The 14,593-nt window shown below is 43.8% G+C and overlaps 1 protein-coding gene across 1 annotated transcript; it reads left to right on the forward strand.

Moving 5' to 3' along the window:
• The first annotated feature begins 838 nt into the window (after positions 1-838).
• Positions 839-13,653, forward strand: LOC141549214 (G-protein coupled receptor 83-like). The gene is made up of 4 exons (XM_074278638.1): positions 839-1,661; positions 4,294-4,419; positions 9,488-9,621; positions 12,588-13,653. Exons 1-4 carry the CDS (start codon positions 1,227-1,229, stop codon positions 13,210-13,212), a joined length of 1,320 nt encoding a protein of 439 aa, XP_074134739.1. The 5' UTR covers positions 839-1,226; the 3' UTR covers positions 13,213-13,653.
• Positions 13,654-14,593: the final 940 nt, after the last annotated feature.

Here is a 14,593-nt window from a genome sequence, read left to right on the forward strand (position 1 = left end):
CCTCTCTTCTATCCTGTCCTCTTTCCTTCCCGTTGCTTCTCTCTCCTCTCCTCTGATTAGCTGAAGGGGAAAAGAGTTTCTAAGATCCCCTCAGTCACCCCCTCCTTTTTCCCTGTCTACTTCAGCCTGCATCACTCTTTCTCCACCTGCCACCTTCCTGATCCAGGGTTTAAAGCTTGGGCTTTTTTTGAATGCTTAAAGGGAAAGAGAAGAGGACAGAGGTTAAAATAGAAGGAAAGGAAGAGAAAGGGGATCCAAGGGGGAAAGAAGACAGGGAGGGGGACAGAGCAGGTCACAGAAATGAGAGCAGGAAAGAGAGGGAAAGGGGAAAGAGTTGGAGAGAAGAGGAAGGGGGAAGGACACCACTGGGACTTCGGGGTGCTAGAGGGCAATCTGAGCCCCATCCTGGGCAGTTTGAAACCCTTCTTGACGTCACTCCTGCCTCAGTGGTTCAAGAGGGAAGGAGAGACAGAGAGAAAGAGGAGACAGACAGACAGACAGACATAGAGAAAGAGACAGAGAGAGACAAAGGCAGAGAGAGAAACACAGAGACAGAGAGAGACAGAGACAAAAGCAGAGAGAGACAAAGGCCGAGAGACAGCCAGGCCCAGAGAGAGACAAAGACACAGAAACACAAAAGAGAGAAACAGAGTCAGAGAAGACAGAAAGAGGGAGAGGAGAAAGATAGACAGAGAGGGACACCAGAGAGGAGACAGACAGAAACGAGGAGGAGGAGGAGGAGGATGAGAAGGAAGGAGGAAGAGGAGGAGGGGAGAGAGAGGGAGAGGGAGGGAGGGGAAGAGAGGGGAAGAGGGAGAGGGGAGGAAGAGGAGGGGGAGGGAGAAGGCAGCAGAGAGGGTCAGAGTTAGAGCAAGAAGGATTGAGAGCGCCCTAGGAACAGCAGCGGGGGGGCGGGCCTGGGGGGCTCTCCCTCCTTTCCCCATTGGCTGCAGCGGGAGTCAAGGAGCCCAGTAGCGAGCTTCAGGCTAGTTGGGCTGCTCCCACCCTGCCCCGGGACTTTAGTTGGGGGGAGGGAGGGAGAAAACGCCCTAAGCGGCCTCAGGACTGAGGCTGGGGGGTGGGGGTGGGGTGCCGGTGTAGGGAGCCAATCAGCTTGCGCCCCGAGTCAGGGTGTGGCCAGAGCGTCCTCGCGCCTCCACTGTTTCTCCGACGACGCCGCCTCAGCTCCTCGCGTCCACTCAGCCTAGAAGGTGGTCGGCGTCGCTATGGCTCCCACCCCGCTCGGTGGCACCGTGACCACCGTCGGAGAGTTTCTTGGGCTCGGTGAAAGCCCCCAGACCATCGGAGCCGGGGGGCTTCCGGGGGGCAACGCGAGCCAGAGCCTGAGTACCGTGGCGCCCCCCATGATGCCGCTGCGGCCTCAGGGGTTCGGGCCCTCGGACGGCTTGGACTCGAAGCCGCCCGGCCCCAGCCCCCTGGGCGCCTTCCTCTCCAGCGAGGTTGAGATGACGACCCCCAGTCTGAGGTGCCTGTTCATCTTCGCCTACTTCTCCATCATTATCATGTCCGTCCTCGGAAACACTCTGGTGTGCAGCGTACTCATGAAAAGTAAGCGGATCCACTCGGCCACTGGCGTCTTCATCGCCAACCTGGCCCTGGCCGGCATCATGATCACTCTGCTGAACACGCCCTTCACTCTGGTAAGGGTGGGCTCGGCCGGGCCGGGGGGGGGGGAGGGTAACGGAAAAGTAGACCCGAGGGACGCCGCGGAGGGCCCAGGACGCCAGTTCGGTTGGCCCAAGGGCGCTCGCTCCGGGGGGCGCTGTGGACTTTCTCCTCACGGAACGCTACCCCGCCCCTCCCTCCCAAAAAACTTGTGTGGACCGACGACTAGGACTAGCGGGGAGGGGGGAGGGGCGCGGGGCGCGGCGCGCGGCGCGTCGGAGAAATCAGTTTTGTCCCTCCGTCAGAGAAAGGCCCCAACCCCGCGTGACGCGGCTGCCTCGAGTCTTACTCCTCAGCACTCCCGCCATCTGCCACAGCTTTCCATGGGGTGAAGCGCACGTGTGGGGTGGGGCGGGGTGGCGTGGAGGAAGGGAAGGGGAGGGAGGGGACGCGACGAGAGGGGGAAGGGGGGATGGAGGAAGGGGGAAGGGGAGGAAGGGAGGGGGAGGAAAAGGAAAGGGGAAAGGGAACAGGAGGGGAAGGGAAAAGGGGAGGGGGGGGGAAAGGAGAGCAGGGGGGAGGGGAGGGAACAAGCAGGGAAGGAACGGAGAGTTGCACCTCAGCACTCCCCTTAACTCCCACAGCTTTCCTTGGGGAGAAGCGCTTGTGAGGGGGGGAGAGAGGAGGGGGAGGGAAGGAAGGGAGCTGGGAAGGGCAGAGTACCTGCTTCTACTTTCTGTCCTGCTGACTTTTACTCACTTCTTTTTGTCTCAGTTTCCTCCTCTGGCCTGTGAGGGGGTTCAACCAGATGACACCATTTCTCTGGCCTTTTTATTCCCTTCCTACTTTTTTTCCCCTCTACTTTCTATTCCTCACTTTGCCTCCCTTTCTCCCTCCTTTCCCACATTCTTTGGTTTTGACTGTTGAGGCATTTTCAGTCGTGTCCTACTCTTTGTGAGCCCGATTGGCAAAGCTATTAAAGTGGGCGGCCATTTTCTTCACCAGAGAAACAAAGAGGGAAGTGATTTGCCCAGGGTCACACAGCTAGGAAGTGTCTGAGGCTAAAATGGAACTCGGGTCTTCTTGACTTCAGACGTAGAGCTTTATGCACTGTAGCATCTCCTAGCTGCCCAAATGACCCTCCCTTTCCTTTTTTTCCTCTCATTTCTCATCTCTGCTGTCTCTCTCTCCCTACCCCCCTCTTTCTTTCAATGTTTTTAGTTTCTGTCTCTGTCTCTGTCTCCATCCCTCTCTATAACTCACTATCTCCGCTCTCTTTCTCTCTCCCTTCCTCCCTCTCTTCTTCCCTCCCTCTCTCTTCCTCCTCCCCTTCCCCCAATCTCTCATTTTCTCTCCCTGTGTCTCTATCTCTATGTCTCTCCTCTTCTCTTTTCTTTCTTCTCTTTTTTATTCTCTCCCATTCTCTCTCTCCTCTTCTCTTTTCTTTCCTCTCTTTTTTATTCTCTCCTATTCTGTCTCTCCTCTTCTCTTTTCTTTCCTCTCTTTTTTATTCTCTCCCATTCTCTCATTCCTCTTTTCTTTCCCTCTTCCTCCTTACCCCTCCCCTCCTGTGACAAAATGTTCTCCAGTCTCTTTTTAAGCTCTAATTCCATATCAGTGTGGTCTGACCAGCCTTCCAAGGAGGCTTGTACCAACCCCAGAATTGTAGAAGGGGAAAAGGAAAGAGTCACGGCCTTATTCTTTCTATTGGAAAGGCAATTCCAAGGTTGCCTTTGGATTCCTGCTCCCGGGGATGTCTCTTAAAAAGTCTTTTGCTTCCAACCTACTTTGCTCTGATTGCAAATCACAGAAGGCTTCGTTTTTTGCTTTACAAGTCACTTCATTTTACTGAGCCTCAGTTTCCTCATCTGTAAAGTGAGAAACTCATTCCAATCTTCCCCTTGGGGTGGTTAGAAAGAAATTCCTGATTTAAAATAAAACTAGAGAGTTGACTGGCATCATTCTTTACTTTGAGAGATCTTTCTGCTTTCTAATCTTTCTTCCCATGGTCTGTTTCTGGAGACACAGATCAGTAGCAGGAATTGAGAGAAGAGGCCAATTGTTGTCTTCCAGTAGTAGAGGGTAGATGTTCAGTAAATATGCTGAATTTCATGAGATTCTTATAAGCTTTTGATGGAAGTGACCCTATAGGGCTTATTAGATAAGCCCCTCATTTTATAGAAGAAACACTTGACATTAAAAAACAAACAAAAAACCAACCAAATAAACAAAGAAAAGAAAAGAAAAGAAACACTTGACATCATCAAGGAAGTGACATATCCAAGTTCACATAAGTAGGAAGGCAAATAATTGAGATTTGAACTTCTATCTTCTTGACTCCCAGACTCATTGGGCAGAGTATTCTCAACTCCATCTAATGGGATTTAGGGGAGCCATTAATTCAAGGATTCACAAATACCTCTTAAAATGTATTTGAATAGAGTTGCATACATTATGAGTTAACCTGAATTTCCTTTAAATCTTTAAGTGGAAAAAAACTTAGGATGCCTGGTTTTCCTTGTCCTTACTGGATCCCTCTTCCCAATACTCTGAGCCTGCCGCTTTTCTCTATTGCTACTTTTCTTTTATTCACTGGGACTCCCAGGTGTGGGACAGGGTGGTCATTGTGTATTCAGAGCACTTAGGGGCCTCAACTCTTGCCCACAGATAAGTTTCTTCAGCAGCACCTGGCTTTTTGGATACATGATGTGTTATCTGAGTCGCTTTATCCAATACTGTTCTGGCCATGTTCTCGTGCTGACTCTAGTGGCCCTCACGCTGGATCGTTACAAGGTAATCACTGGGGAGGGAGAGGGGGTAGCCAAACCGGGACAGAGACTCAATACCTAGGCATGGGGCACAGAGGGGGTGTTCACATAGCCAGCTATAGTCTCAGCCGAGATAATGAGCCTCACTTGGTGGCTTACAGTTATTGGCCTCCACACAGGCTGCTGAGAGCCCCTGCTATAAAATTCATTGGTCCTTTTCACAAACCTTAAAGGAAAGCCAAACAGCTGGAAGCCCCATATCTCCCCCATTCAAAAGTGTCAGCATCAAGGGTCCAGCATAAGCTCTGCAGGTAGTCTCCAGTGGAGTGCCTCAGGGATTTGCTGCTTGGGCCCTTTGCTACTTAACATCTTTATCAATAACTTGGATAAAAGAGTAGAGGGTATGCTCATCAACTGTTCACATGACACCAAGCTGGGAGGGAGAACTGATACGCTGAATAGTAAAGTCAGGATCCAAAAAGATAACCACAGGCAAGAGCACGGGCTGAATCTATTAAGAAGAAATGCACTAGGGATCAATGGAAAGCCTTCCACTTGGAGTCAGAAAGTCAACCTCTCATGTCTAAGAATGAGAGCAGCTTGGCTGGATAGGAGGTTTTTCTGCTGAGAGAACTGGGAGTTTTAGCAGGCTACAAGCTCAAAGCAAATCAGAAGTATGATGAAGCAGCTGAAAAGTTAGATGGGGCTTCTAAGAAAGGACTCCTCTGGTCTTGATCAGACCTGCCTGGAGCAGCAGCAAGTTCAGTTCTGGCCAGTTTAGGTACATTAATAAACTGGACAGAGCAAGCACATCCAAATAAATGAGGGGTTCTCATTTAGAAATGAAGCAGCCAAGTTCTGTTTGGTCCCAGAGGGTTCTAGAACCAAGGGCAGGGGTGGAGAGGGGCCAGTTGCAAGGAGACCATTTGGAAGGTGGGGTGGCTCACTTTGACAGAAGACACATTCCCCCTTCTTGGATAACTCCCAGCACAGGCTGGAAAACGGTTCCTGGGTAAATTATAATGTGTTAGGGTATTATTTTATATACAAGTTTAGCAAGATGACTACTGTCATACCTTCCAATCTCAAATTCTAGGATTCTTTAGAGCCCCAGCTATTTCCAGATGAGAAGAGGGATAGGGCTGGGAAAAGGAAGGGGGAAAAGATCATAGGATGAAAGATGTACAGTTGGGAGGGACCTTAGAGGTCATCTAGTCCAGTTCCTTTCATTTCACAGATACAGAAACCAAGCTCCAGAGAGGCTAATGATGCCTAAAGTAGCACAGGTAAAATAGCAAAGTCAGAATTTGAACCTTGGTTCTCTGACTCCCCAAGCTTGCACTGTCTCCACTGCACTGTACTAATTCTTGAGGAGAGGGAGGAGGATCAGTTTCCCTAAAATATCAAATGATCTTTAAAGGTCCTTCCTCCTGGCATCCTCTTCCCCTCTGTGCAACTAGGGACTTCCTTCTCATCCACAGACAAGGCAAATAAGAACCTAGCACTTACAGATGGCAAAACATGGCTCTCTTTGAGAGCACCAGGCAAAACTTTCTACAATTGTCCTACAACCGTTACCCCATTCAGTACCTTTATTTTGGGAGTGTCTTTTCCCTTTGTCACAATACAAGTGTGCACCTATATCTAAATGCTAATGAAGTGAGCCGTCACTAAGGGGTCCTGACAAGCAGTGGGGGGTAAGAGGAAGAACAAGCATTTATATAATTCTGGGAAGTTTGCAAAGCACCTTGTGAATGTTACTTTGTGAATCTTCCATCCTCCCAACAGTGCTGGGAGATAAGTGCTGTTATTATCCCCATTTTGCAGATAAGGAAACTTAGGGAGACTGAGGTGAAGTCATGCCAGCTTTGCTATGTATTATCAGAGTGGCCTTGGGCAAGTCCCAGGGCCTTTCTGGATCTTGGTTTCTGCATCAATCAAATGGCTGGATTAGATGAGATGATCTTTAAAGGCCCTTTATGTCTAAACCCTATGGACTTCTCTTAGTGTGTCTTTCCCTTTTTTAAAAAAAATATTTTCATGTTTATTGTTTTTTTTTTTCCTGAATCATATTTATTTTTTATCCTGATCTTTTCATTTTGATTGCTTTCTCTTTTCTTCTGTCCCCTATTTATAGGGAAAAGCTACTGTAGTAGTTGTCCAGTTGGGTGATAATGAAGGGTTAAATGAGGGAGTAGAATTGCACTTATCAATTTATCAACTGAATTAATTTTAATTTATAGAAATAAATTATTATGGAAATAAATTATTATAGAAATAAATTAATTAGTTTTAATTTCTCAGTGAAAACTCAGAAGCCATATTCTTCTGCCTAGTGATATCCCACCCCATGCCAGATGAGATGGCCTTAAGGTCCCTTTCAGCTTAAAGCCTTTGATACCAGCTAGTATCTTTTTTTCTGTCTCAAAGATGCTATACTTGCCCTGTCAATAGGTTACTGTATGCAGTTCTGAGACTGATCTCCTACCCAATCCCCCTTGTGATCCAAGGGGGTTTGGGGCTCAAGGTGGAGTCGGTGACTAGGAAACACAGAGAAGCTGATTGGCCTGTGGGAATTGACCTTGGGTTCCTGGTGTCATAACCACCACCTTCCACCAAATTGAACTAACAAATCTCTGACCAGTGGTTCACAGGGAGTTTAACTTCTCCCAGAATCTTTCTAACACTTGTGAAATAAAATAACCCAGGCATGAAGAAAATCTGGCTTCTGAGTTTTTAATTGACAAATCAAAATTTATTTAGAATTATTTAACTTATTTAAATTTCTGTTATGGTTTATTTGTATAAAATTAATTAAATTGATAAGCCCAATTCTTCCCCTTCATATAGCCTTTCATTCTCTCTCAACGGGACAACTATTACAATTGCTTTTTAAGAGAACTTGGGGCATCAGCTCTTTCCTTATTTCATCTATCCCTCACATTTAGTCAGAACAATCTTTCTTAGATCTGGTCATGTTATTCCTCTGCTTAAAAAAGTTTCCATGACTTCCTATTGCTTGGTATTCAAAGTCTTTGGCTTTCCTCATTTGATCAGTAAACATTTATTAATCACTTACTATGTGCTGGGCACTTCTCTAGGTTCAAGGGGTATAAAGACAAAATTATATTGTCCCTTCCCTCAAGGAGTTTACATTCTTTGTGGCAGACAACACGCACATAAATTAGAACATGTGATACACAAACCAAGCAAACACAAGATAATTTTGGAGGGAAGGACACCAGCAGCTGAGGGGAACAGGAAGGGCCTTCTCCAAAGGTGGTACCCAAGCTGATGCCAGAAGGAAGCCAAAGACTACAAGAGACCAAGGTAAGGCAAAAGGGTATATTAGGCAAGGAAAAGGCATAGAGATGGAAGATGGTGTCTTGTGTTCTCGGGGTGGTAAGTAGACCAATATAATTGGAAAGTGGAATGGATGAAAGAAAGCAGTATGTCAGAGAATTTGAAAGGGAGGAAAAAGCTTAGTTCCGAAAAGGTTCAGTATCAAAAAGAGGAGTTTAATTTTATCTTAGAGGTAATATGGAGCCACTGGAAGTCATTGGGAAGGTTAGTGACATGATCAGATTGATGATTTATAAAAATTACTGTGGTAGTTGTGGAGGGGAGATTAGAAAAGGGAGAGATTTGAGGTAGGGAGACCAATTGGGAGGCTACTGAAGTGATCCAAATGAGCAGGGATGAGGGTCTTAAACTAAGGTGATGTATATGAGAGAAGAGGAGATATATATATATATATATATATATATATATATATATATATATATATATATATATATATATATATACACACATATATATATCTGTGTGTGTATATAACATATGTACATATGTATATTTAGGCACATAACATACATAAGTTTATACGTAGCATACACAAGTGCAAATATGTGCATGTAATATAGACACACATGTCCATGTACAGAAGTATGGACATAATTTATATATAGGGATATATACATGTATAATACATGTGTATATAAGTATATAATCTGTACACCTGTAATTATAATATATACACGTGTATATATGGGTGTGATATAGACATGTATATATGTAATGTATACATAAATGTGTAGGTATAATATACACATTTATGTATATTACATATAACATACACATATATGTATGTTTATATGTACATGATGTAGGGATAGGGAGGAAAGATTTGGCAATTAATTGGGTATGTGGATGACACCAAAGCTATGAATTTAGGTTGTACCCTAGACAGAAATAGGGGTGTTTGGAAGAGAAGTGGATTTGGGGGGGAAAATGATGAGTTCTGTTTTGAAGATCTTGAGTTTGAGATGCTTTTGAAAAATTCAGTACATGTCCAATAGTCAGTAGTCATTGAGGGAATGAAACTCAGGATAGATAATCCATGTAGACCAGGGAATTGTCTGCACAGAGATGATCATTGAACCCATGGGAGCTGATGGAGTTAATATTAAATTACCAAATGAAAGAGTATAAAGATAAAAGGAGAGAGATTTAAGGACTGAACTTTGAGGTCCATCTATAAGTAGTGATTTTGATTTGGATGATGGGTCAGCAGAGTAGACTGAGAAGGAAAGAGACAGAGAGAGTGAGAGAGAGGTTATTATGTCATGGAGAATCAGAGAGGAAAAAGTATCCAGGAGAAGAGAGAGGGTTAGATGATGCAGAGGGGTCAAGAAAGATGAACACTAAATAAGGGCCTCTGAATTCAGCAATTATAAGATCATTGGTAACTTTGGAGAGGGCAGTTGCAGTTGAGTGATGAGGTCATAAGGCTGAGATGAGAGCAGAGGAGAGCAAGTGAAAACACCAAATATAGACAGCCAAATTCCTTTAAAAAGCTGTTTATATTTATACCCTATATTTATCTGTATTCATAATGTATCCCTGTCCCAAGTTGTAAGCATCAGTGGGGTAGGGATCCTTATTCAAATTGTGTCCCCAAGAGCCTAGCACAAATTCTATACAAATGTGCATCTGATCAGAGTTTTGCTGAATATATCCATAAATGCCCCATTTCCAGCACCGAATTCTGTTTTGGTTCTTGATGAAAATACTCCTCTCTTGCCTCTTTCCAGGTAATCCTGAAGCCGGACAAGCCACGGACAACTGCTTTGAAGGGTAGTATCTGGGTCGTCATCATCTGGGTCCTGGCCAGCTGTTTTTCCCTACCACATACTTTGTACCAGAGATTGCCTCAGTTTGATACGATGTAAGTGGGCCAGGGGAGAACTGCTAGAACTTGGCAAGTTAACTGGAGAGTGCCATTTTAGATGGGGGAGACTTCTGCATGTGGGGAGTTAATATCAGTCTTTCTCCAAGCAGGATATCACCTCTCTCTTCTGTCCGTCTCCTTTTCTGGGTGGTTGGGGCCGTGGAGGGAAGGTTAAAAGGAAGGAGGAGTGGGGAAGGAGAGAGAGCAAACATTTATATACTGGGAAATGTGTCAAGCATTTGATACAACAATCCTGAGAGGTAGATGCTATTACTGTCCCTTTTTTACAGTTAAGGGAGACTAAGGCTGTCAGAGGTCAAATGATTTGCTCACTCTCACAGCTAACCAGTATCTGAAGCCAGATTTAAACTCGGGTCTGTCCAACTCTAGACCCACTTCTCTATTCACTGTGGCATGCTGTCTTGATAGTCGATAAAAGTGGGAGGAAGATAAGAGGAAGGGAGAGGAGTGGAAAGGAATGTAGTGCCTACTATGTACTAGGCTGGTACGGAACACTTTATAAACATTATCTCATTTGATTTGATTTGAATGGACAGAAGAGAGTTTTCTCTAAAACATTTCCCAGTAATTTCAAAGTGGATTCAGTCTAGCCACTCTATTGTGCCCATTTGTGCCAACATGGGGAACTAAAGTGCCCCCCAAAGAGTAACTCTTAGCCCATTCACAAATTATACTTCCATTTACACTTCTGCTACCAAAGGTCAAGGTTTTTATGCTCCATTCTAGGCCATTGGTAAATGACAACGTATTTGCATTTCATAATTCTGCATTTCATACCAGAATCAGCAAACACATTTATGTTATTCCATCTCTGAGCAATGCAGATAGCTTTTATAACATAGACAATTTGGTAGTTTTGTCAGATAAAATATATGCAGATGTACAATAAATGAATGTGCTAATTATTATTCTCTCCTCTGATTGCGGAGTACACTTTACTTGGAGAATACATACGCATACACACACACACACACACACAAAACACTAGTGAATTTGCAACTCATTACAAATGGCAGTTCAGCACAGACAGAAGGACACTGGATTTGGAATCAAGGGAAATTCCTCCAAATTGCACTTCTGTTATTTGCTACTTTTGTGACCCTGGACAAGGCCCTTAATCTTTCTGGGCCTCAGTTTCTTCACCTATAAAATGGCAAAGTTGGTCTAAATATGTCCTTTCAGCTCTAAATCTGTGTTCCTATGAAGACCATGAGGATACCCACCAAGAGCTGACATAATCTTAGTTTGTACTGCAGGGTAGAGGTACGTAGGAAGGGAGGGAGGGAGGTAGGAAGGGAGGGAGGGAGAAAGGAAGGAAGAAAGGGAGGAAATAAAAAAGGAGGAGGAAGGAAGGAAAGAAAAAAAATAAGCATGTTAATGTGTTATATAGCTATGTGCATGCACTGCTTTAAGCACTTTACAAATGTGTTCTCAACTGATCCTCACAACAACTTTGAGGGGTAGATCCTATTGTTATTTTCATTTTATAGATGAGGAAACTGAGGCAAACAGAGGTTAAATGAAATTACCCAGGCACACAGCTAGGATGTGTCTGAGGCCAGGAACTCTATTATCCTGTAATAGGCTGTAAGTCTGGTGAAATCTATGAACCCTTTAGAGTGCCAGGCCTAGAGTCAGAAAACCTGAGTTCAAATATAATCTCAGATACTTCCTAGCTATGTAGCCTTGGGCAAGTTACTTGTCTCTGTTTGCCTCAGTTTCCTCATTTGAAAAATGAGTTGGAGAAGGAAATGGCAACTCGTTCCAGTATCTCTGCCCAGAAACCCCCAAATGGGGTCCCAAAGAGTTATAAATAACTAAAATGACTGAATAACAATGAAAATTATCCAAGTATATATAAGAAAACAATTTGTGGACCCCCAGGTTAGAATCCCTGATCTAGGAGGTTGCCATCTGCATCCAGAGAGAGGACTGTTGGGGACTGAATGTGGATCACAACCTCGTATTTGCACTGTTTTATTGTTGTTTGCTTGGTTCTGTTTTATTGTTGTTTGCTTGGTTTTTTTTTTTTCTTTGTCATTTTTTTCCACTTTTGATCTGATTTTTCTTGTGTAGTATGATGAATATGGAAATATGTATAGAAAAATTGCACATGTTTAACATGTATTAGATTACTTGCCGTCTAGGGAAAAGGGGTAGAGAGAAGGGAGGGAGAAGAAAATTTGGAACACCAGGTTTTGCAAGGATGAATGTTGAAAACGATCTTTGCATATATTTTGAAAATAAAAAAGTTCCTATTAAAAAGTATTCCTGATTTAGAAGAATGGGCTGGAGATTGGTTGCATGAAATTCAGATATATATAGGCTGGGGAAGGAAACACGTAGGAAAGACTTCACATATTTGAAAGGTCATCATATGGGAGAAAGAATTGGCTTGTTCTACTTTACATTGAGCTAAGAACAAGAAGACAAAGTTGTAGAGATGCAGATTTGGGCTCCTCCCTCCAACTTACTTCTAAATTAAAATTTCCAACATTATGAGGTAGTGTGTTCTTCATCTCTGGAAATCTTCAAGCAGAGGTAGAATGACCATTTGTTGGCAATGTCATAGTGAAGGTTCAGATTGGCCTCAATGACCTTTGATATTCTGGGATGTTTCTCTTTGTGATTCTCCTGGTTCATATAGCTAGATGTGACTCCTGAATATAAGCCAAGTAGACACTATTGTTATATGTTATAGGATCATATGATTCAGAGCTGTAAGGATTCTTAGAAATCATTTATTCAAAGACACTCATTTGACTAAGACCAGACTAATTACTAAGCACTTCTTGTGGTATGCTAGGAATCATGCAAGGGGAAAAGGGAGTGCCTGAGTAATTGAGGTGAGATTCAAAATAGATCCTTTGACTCCAAACCTAATCTATATCTCCGCATCTCTCATTGTCTCTCTCTCTCTCTCTCTGTATCTGGAACACCAGGAACCAGACCATCAGGATGATCTGCCTTCCCAGCATCCCTCACCCTTCAGATGTCATCAGGAAATACCTGGAAATGGTTAACTTCCTTTTCCTGTATATCCTGCCCCTGCTGGTGATTTCACTCACCTATTCGGTGATAGGCAAGAAGCTATGGCTGCAGAGTTCCATCCAAGATGCTACATCAGAATACGCCATCAGCCGCCAACCCAAGAAGATAATGACCCTGAAGATGTTGATCGTGGTGGTGGTGGTCTTCACCATCTGTTGGCTCCCCCTCCATTTTTATGAGTTGCTCCTGTCTATGCATGTCATCTCTAGTCGTGAGGATGTCTATTTTGCTTTCCACTGGTTTGCCATGAGCAACGCTTGCTATAACCCCTTCATCTATTGTTGGGTCAACAAGGGTTTCCGTAATCAGCTCAAGAGATCTGTGCGTTCTTGGTGGCAGCGTGTGACGAGTCGTGAGCATGAGCTCACTGTCTCAAACACCTCCCAGCATCCCTTGGGGGAAGGTTACCCTTTTTGGAATACCAGTATGGGGGATAGTATTGTCAATGAGAATGCCTTCCAGCATGGTAGTCAGACAGATTTATCTAGTATCCATCCCATCGTAGAAGTGACTTGAGTTGCTGGGGCTCGGATGACCAAGCTATGCAGGCAAAATAGGCCAAAGGTTGGGGCCAAAATGGGTTAATTTTACCTACTCTTGGCTTGGAACACATAGCTTAGGTCATCCTTGGGTGGAAGGGGCATATTTGTGCTTCCCCCTTTCATGGTTCTCTTATTTCTGTGTCTTTTCTTGTGGTTAATCAAAATGGCCCATAGTATAGGTTCTGTCCTTCACTTAAGGGGCAGTACACTTAGTCTTCTGATGTCTGTTTCTCATACTTAACATCTAGGTCAGTTTGTCCAGTGTCCTGGACCTTGTAGCCATAGTATCACTAGTGCTTAAAGATTCTCTTTTGTGGTTGTCTTATATCCAAACCCTGTAAGTTGAAAAAAATATTCTCAGAGAAATTCCAGAAGACTTGTTTCTGAAATGTTTAATAAATACCTGTTGTTGATACACCTGTGTAGTTTCATGGAGTTTTTCTGTAGTTCTCTGGAGCCAGAGAAGTTGGGTTCAAATCCAGGCTCTCATAGTGTATATGTGTGTGTGTGTGTGTGTGTGTGTGTGTGTGTGTGTGTGTGTAAAATGAGACATCTCAAGGCACCTTGTAAAGAAAGACCAGCTCTCATAATCCCAACTCAGTGACGAGAGAATGAAAGACTTTTTTTTCATATGTGGTATAAACTCAAAGTGATTCTTCAATTCTCTTGGCTCTCCTTCCTTTTGATCCACTGGATCACAGATATTTGCATTGCCTATTTTTTTCCTTTCTTAGCTTCTTTTTTTAAAAGTGGAGAAAACCTGCACATTTAAGCTATTCCAGTCATTCCTAACTCCGGCCTGGGGAGGATTCAAAGGCTGAGGGGAAAGAGAGAAGGAATCATCTCATCCTGTGATCACTTTCCTTCATCTGAAGACTGTTCTTCAAGTAGCTGTGGGGGAGTAATAGTGGCAAGGGACGAAGAAGAGATCTGCCTTGCCCAGTGCCATTTCTTTTCCTGGAATTGTCCACTGTGAAATCAGTTCGGGGGAAGGGGAAGTTGTATTCTCCCTTTCTTTTTCCTCATCAATTAATCAGCAAGTATTTACAAAATGCTAGATGCTGGACTCTGTGCAGCAGATAGAAAGAAAAAAAAAACCAGTCCCTTCTCTAGCTCAGACTAAAGCCTGAAAGGAACTTTAGGACTATTGAGTCCAATTCCCTTCTAAATTCATACATCTATTGGCAAGGGCTCCTTATTTTACAGATCTAGAATATATATACACATACACATATATAGTATATATATATGTATATATATGCTTTATGTATTCCATGTATATATACACACACATGTATATATATTATGTATTCCATGTGTGTATGTGTATATACATACACACACACACACATATA

The sequence above is a fragment of the Sminthopsis crassicaudata genome, chromosome X (genome assembly GCF_048593235.1).
Source record: "Sminthopsis crassicaudata isolate SCR6 chromosome X, ASM4859323v1, whole genome shotgun sequence".
In the NCBI taxonomy this organism is placed as follows: Eukaryota; Metazoa; Chordata; class Mammalia; order Dasyuromorphia; family Dasyuridae; genus Sminthopsis; species Sminthopsis crassicaudata.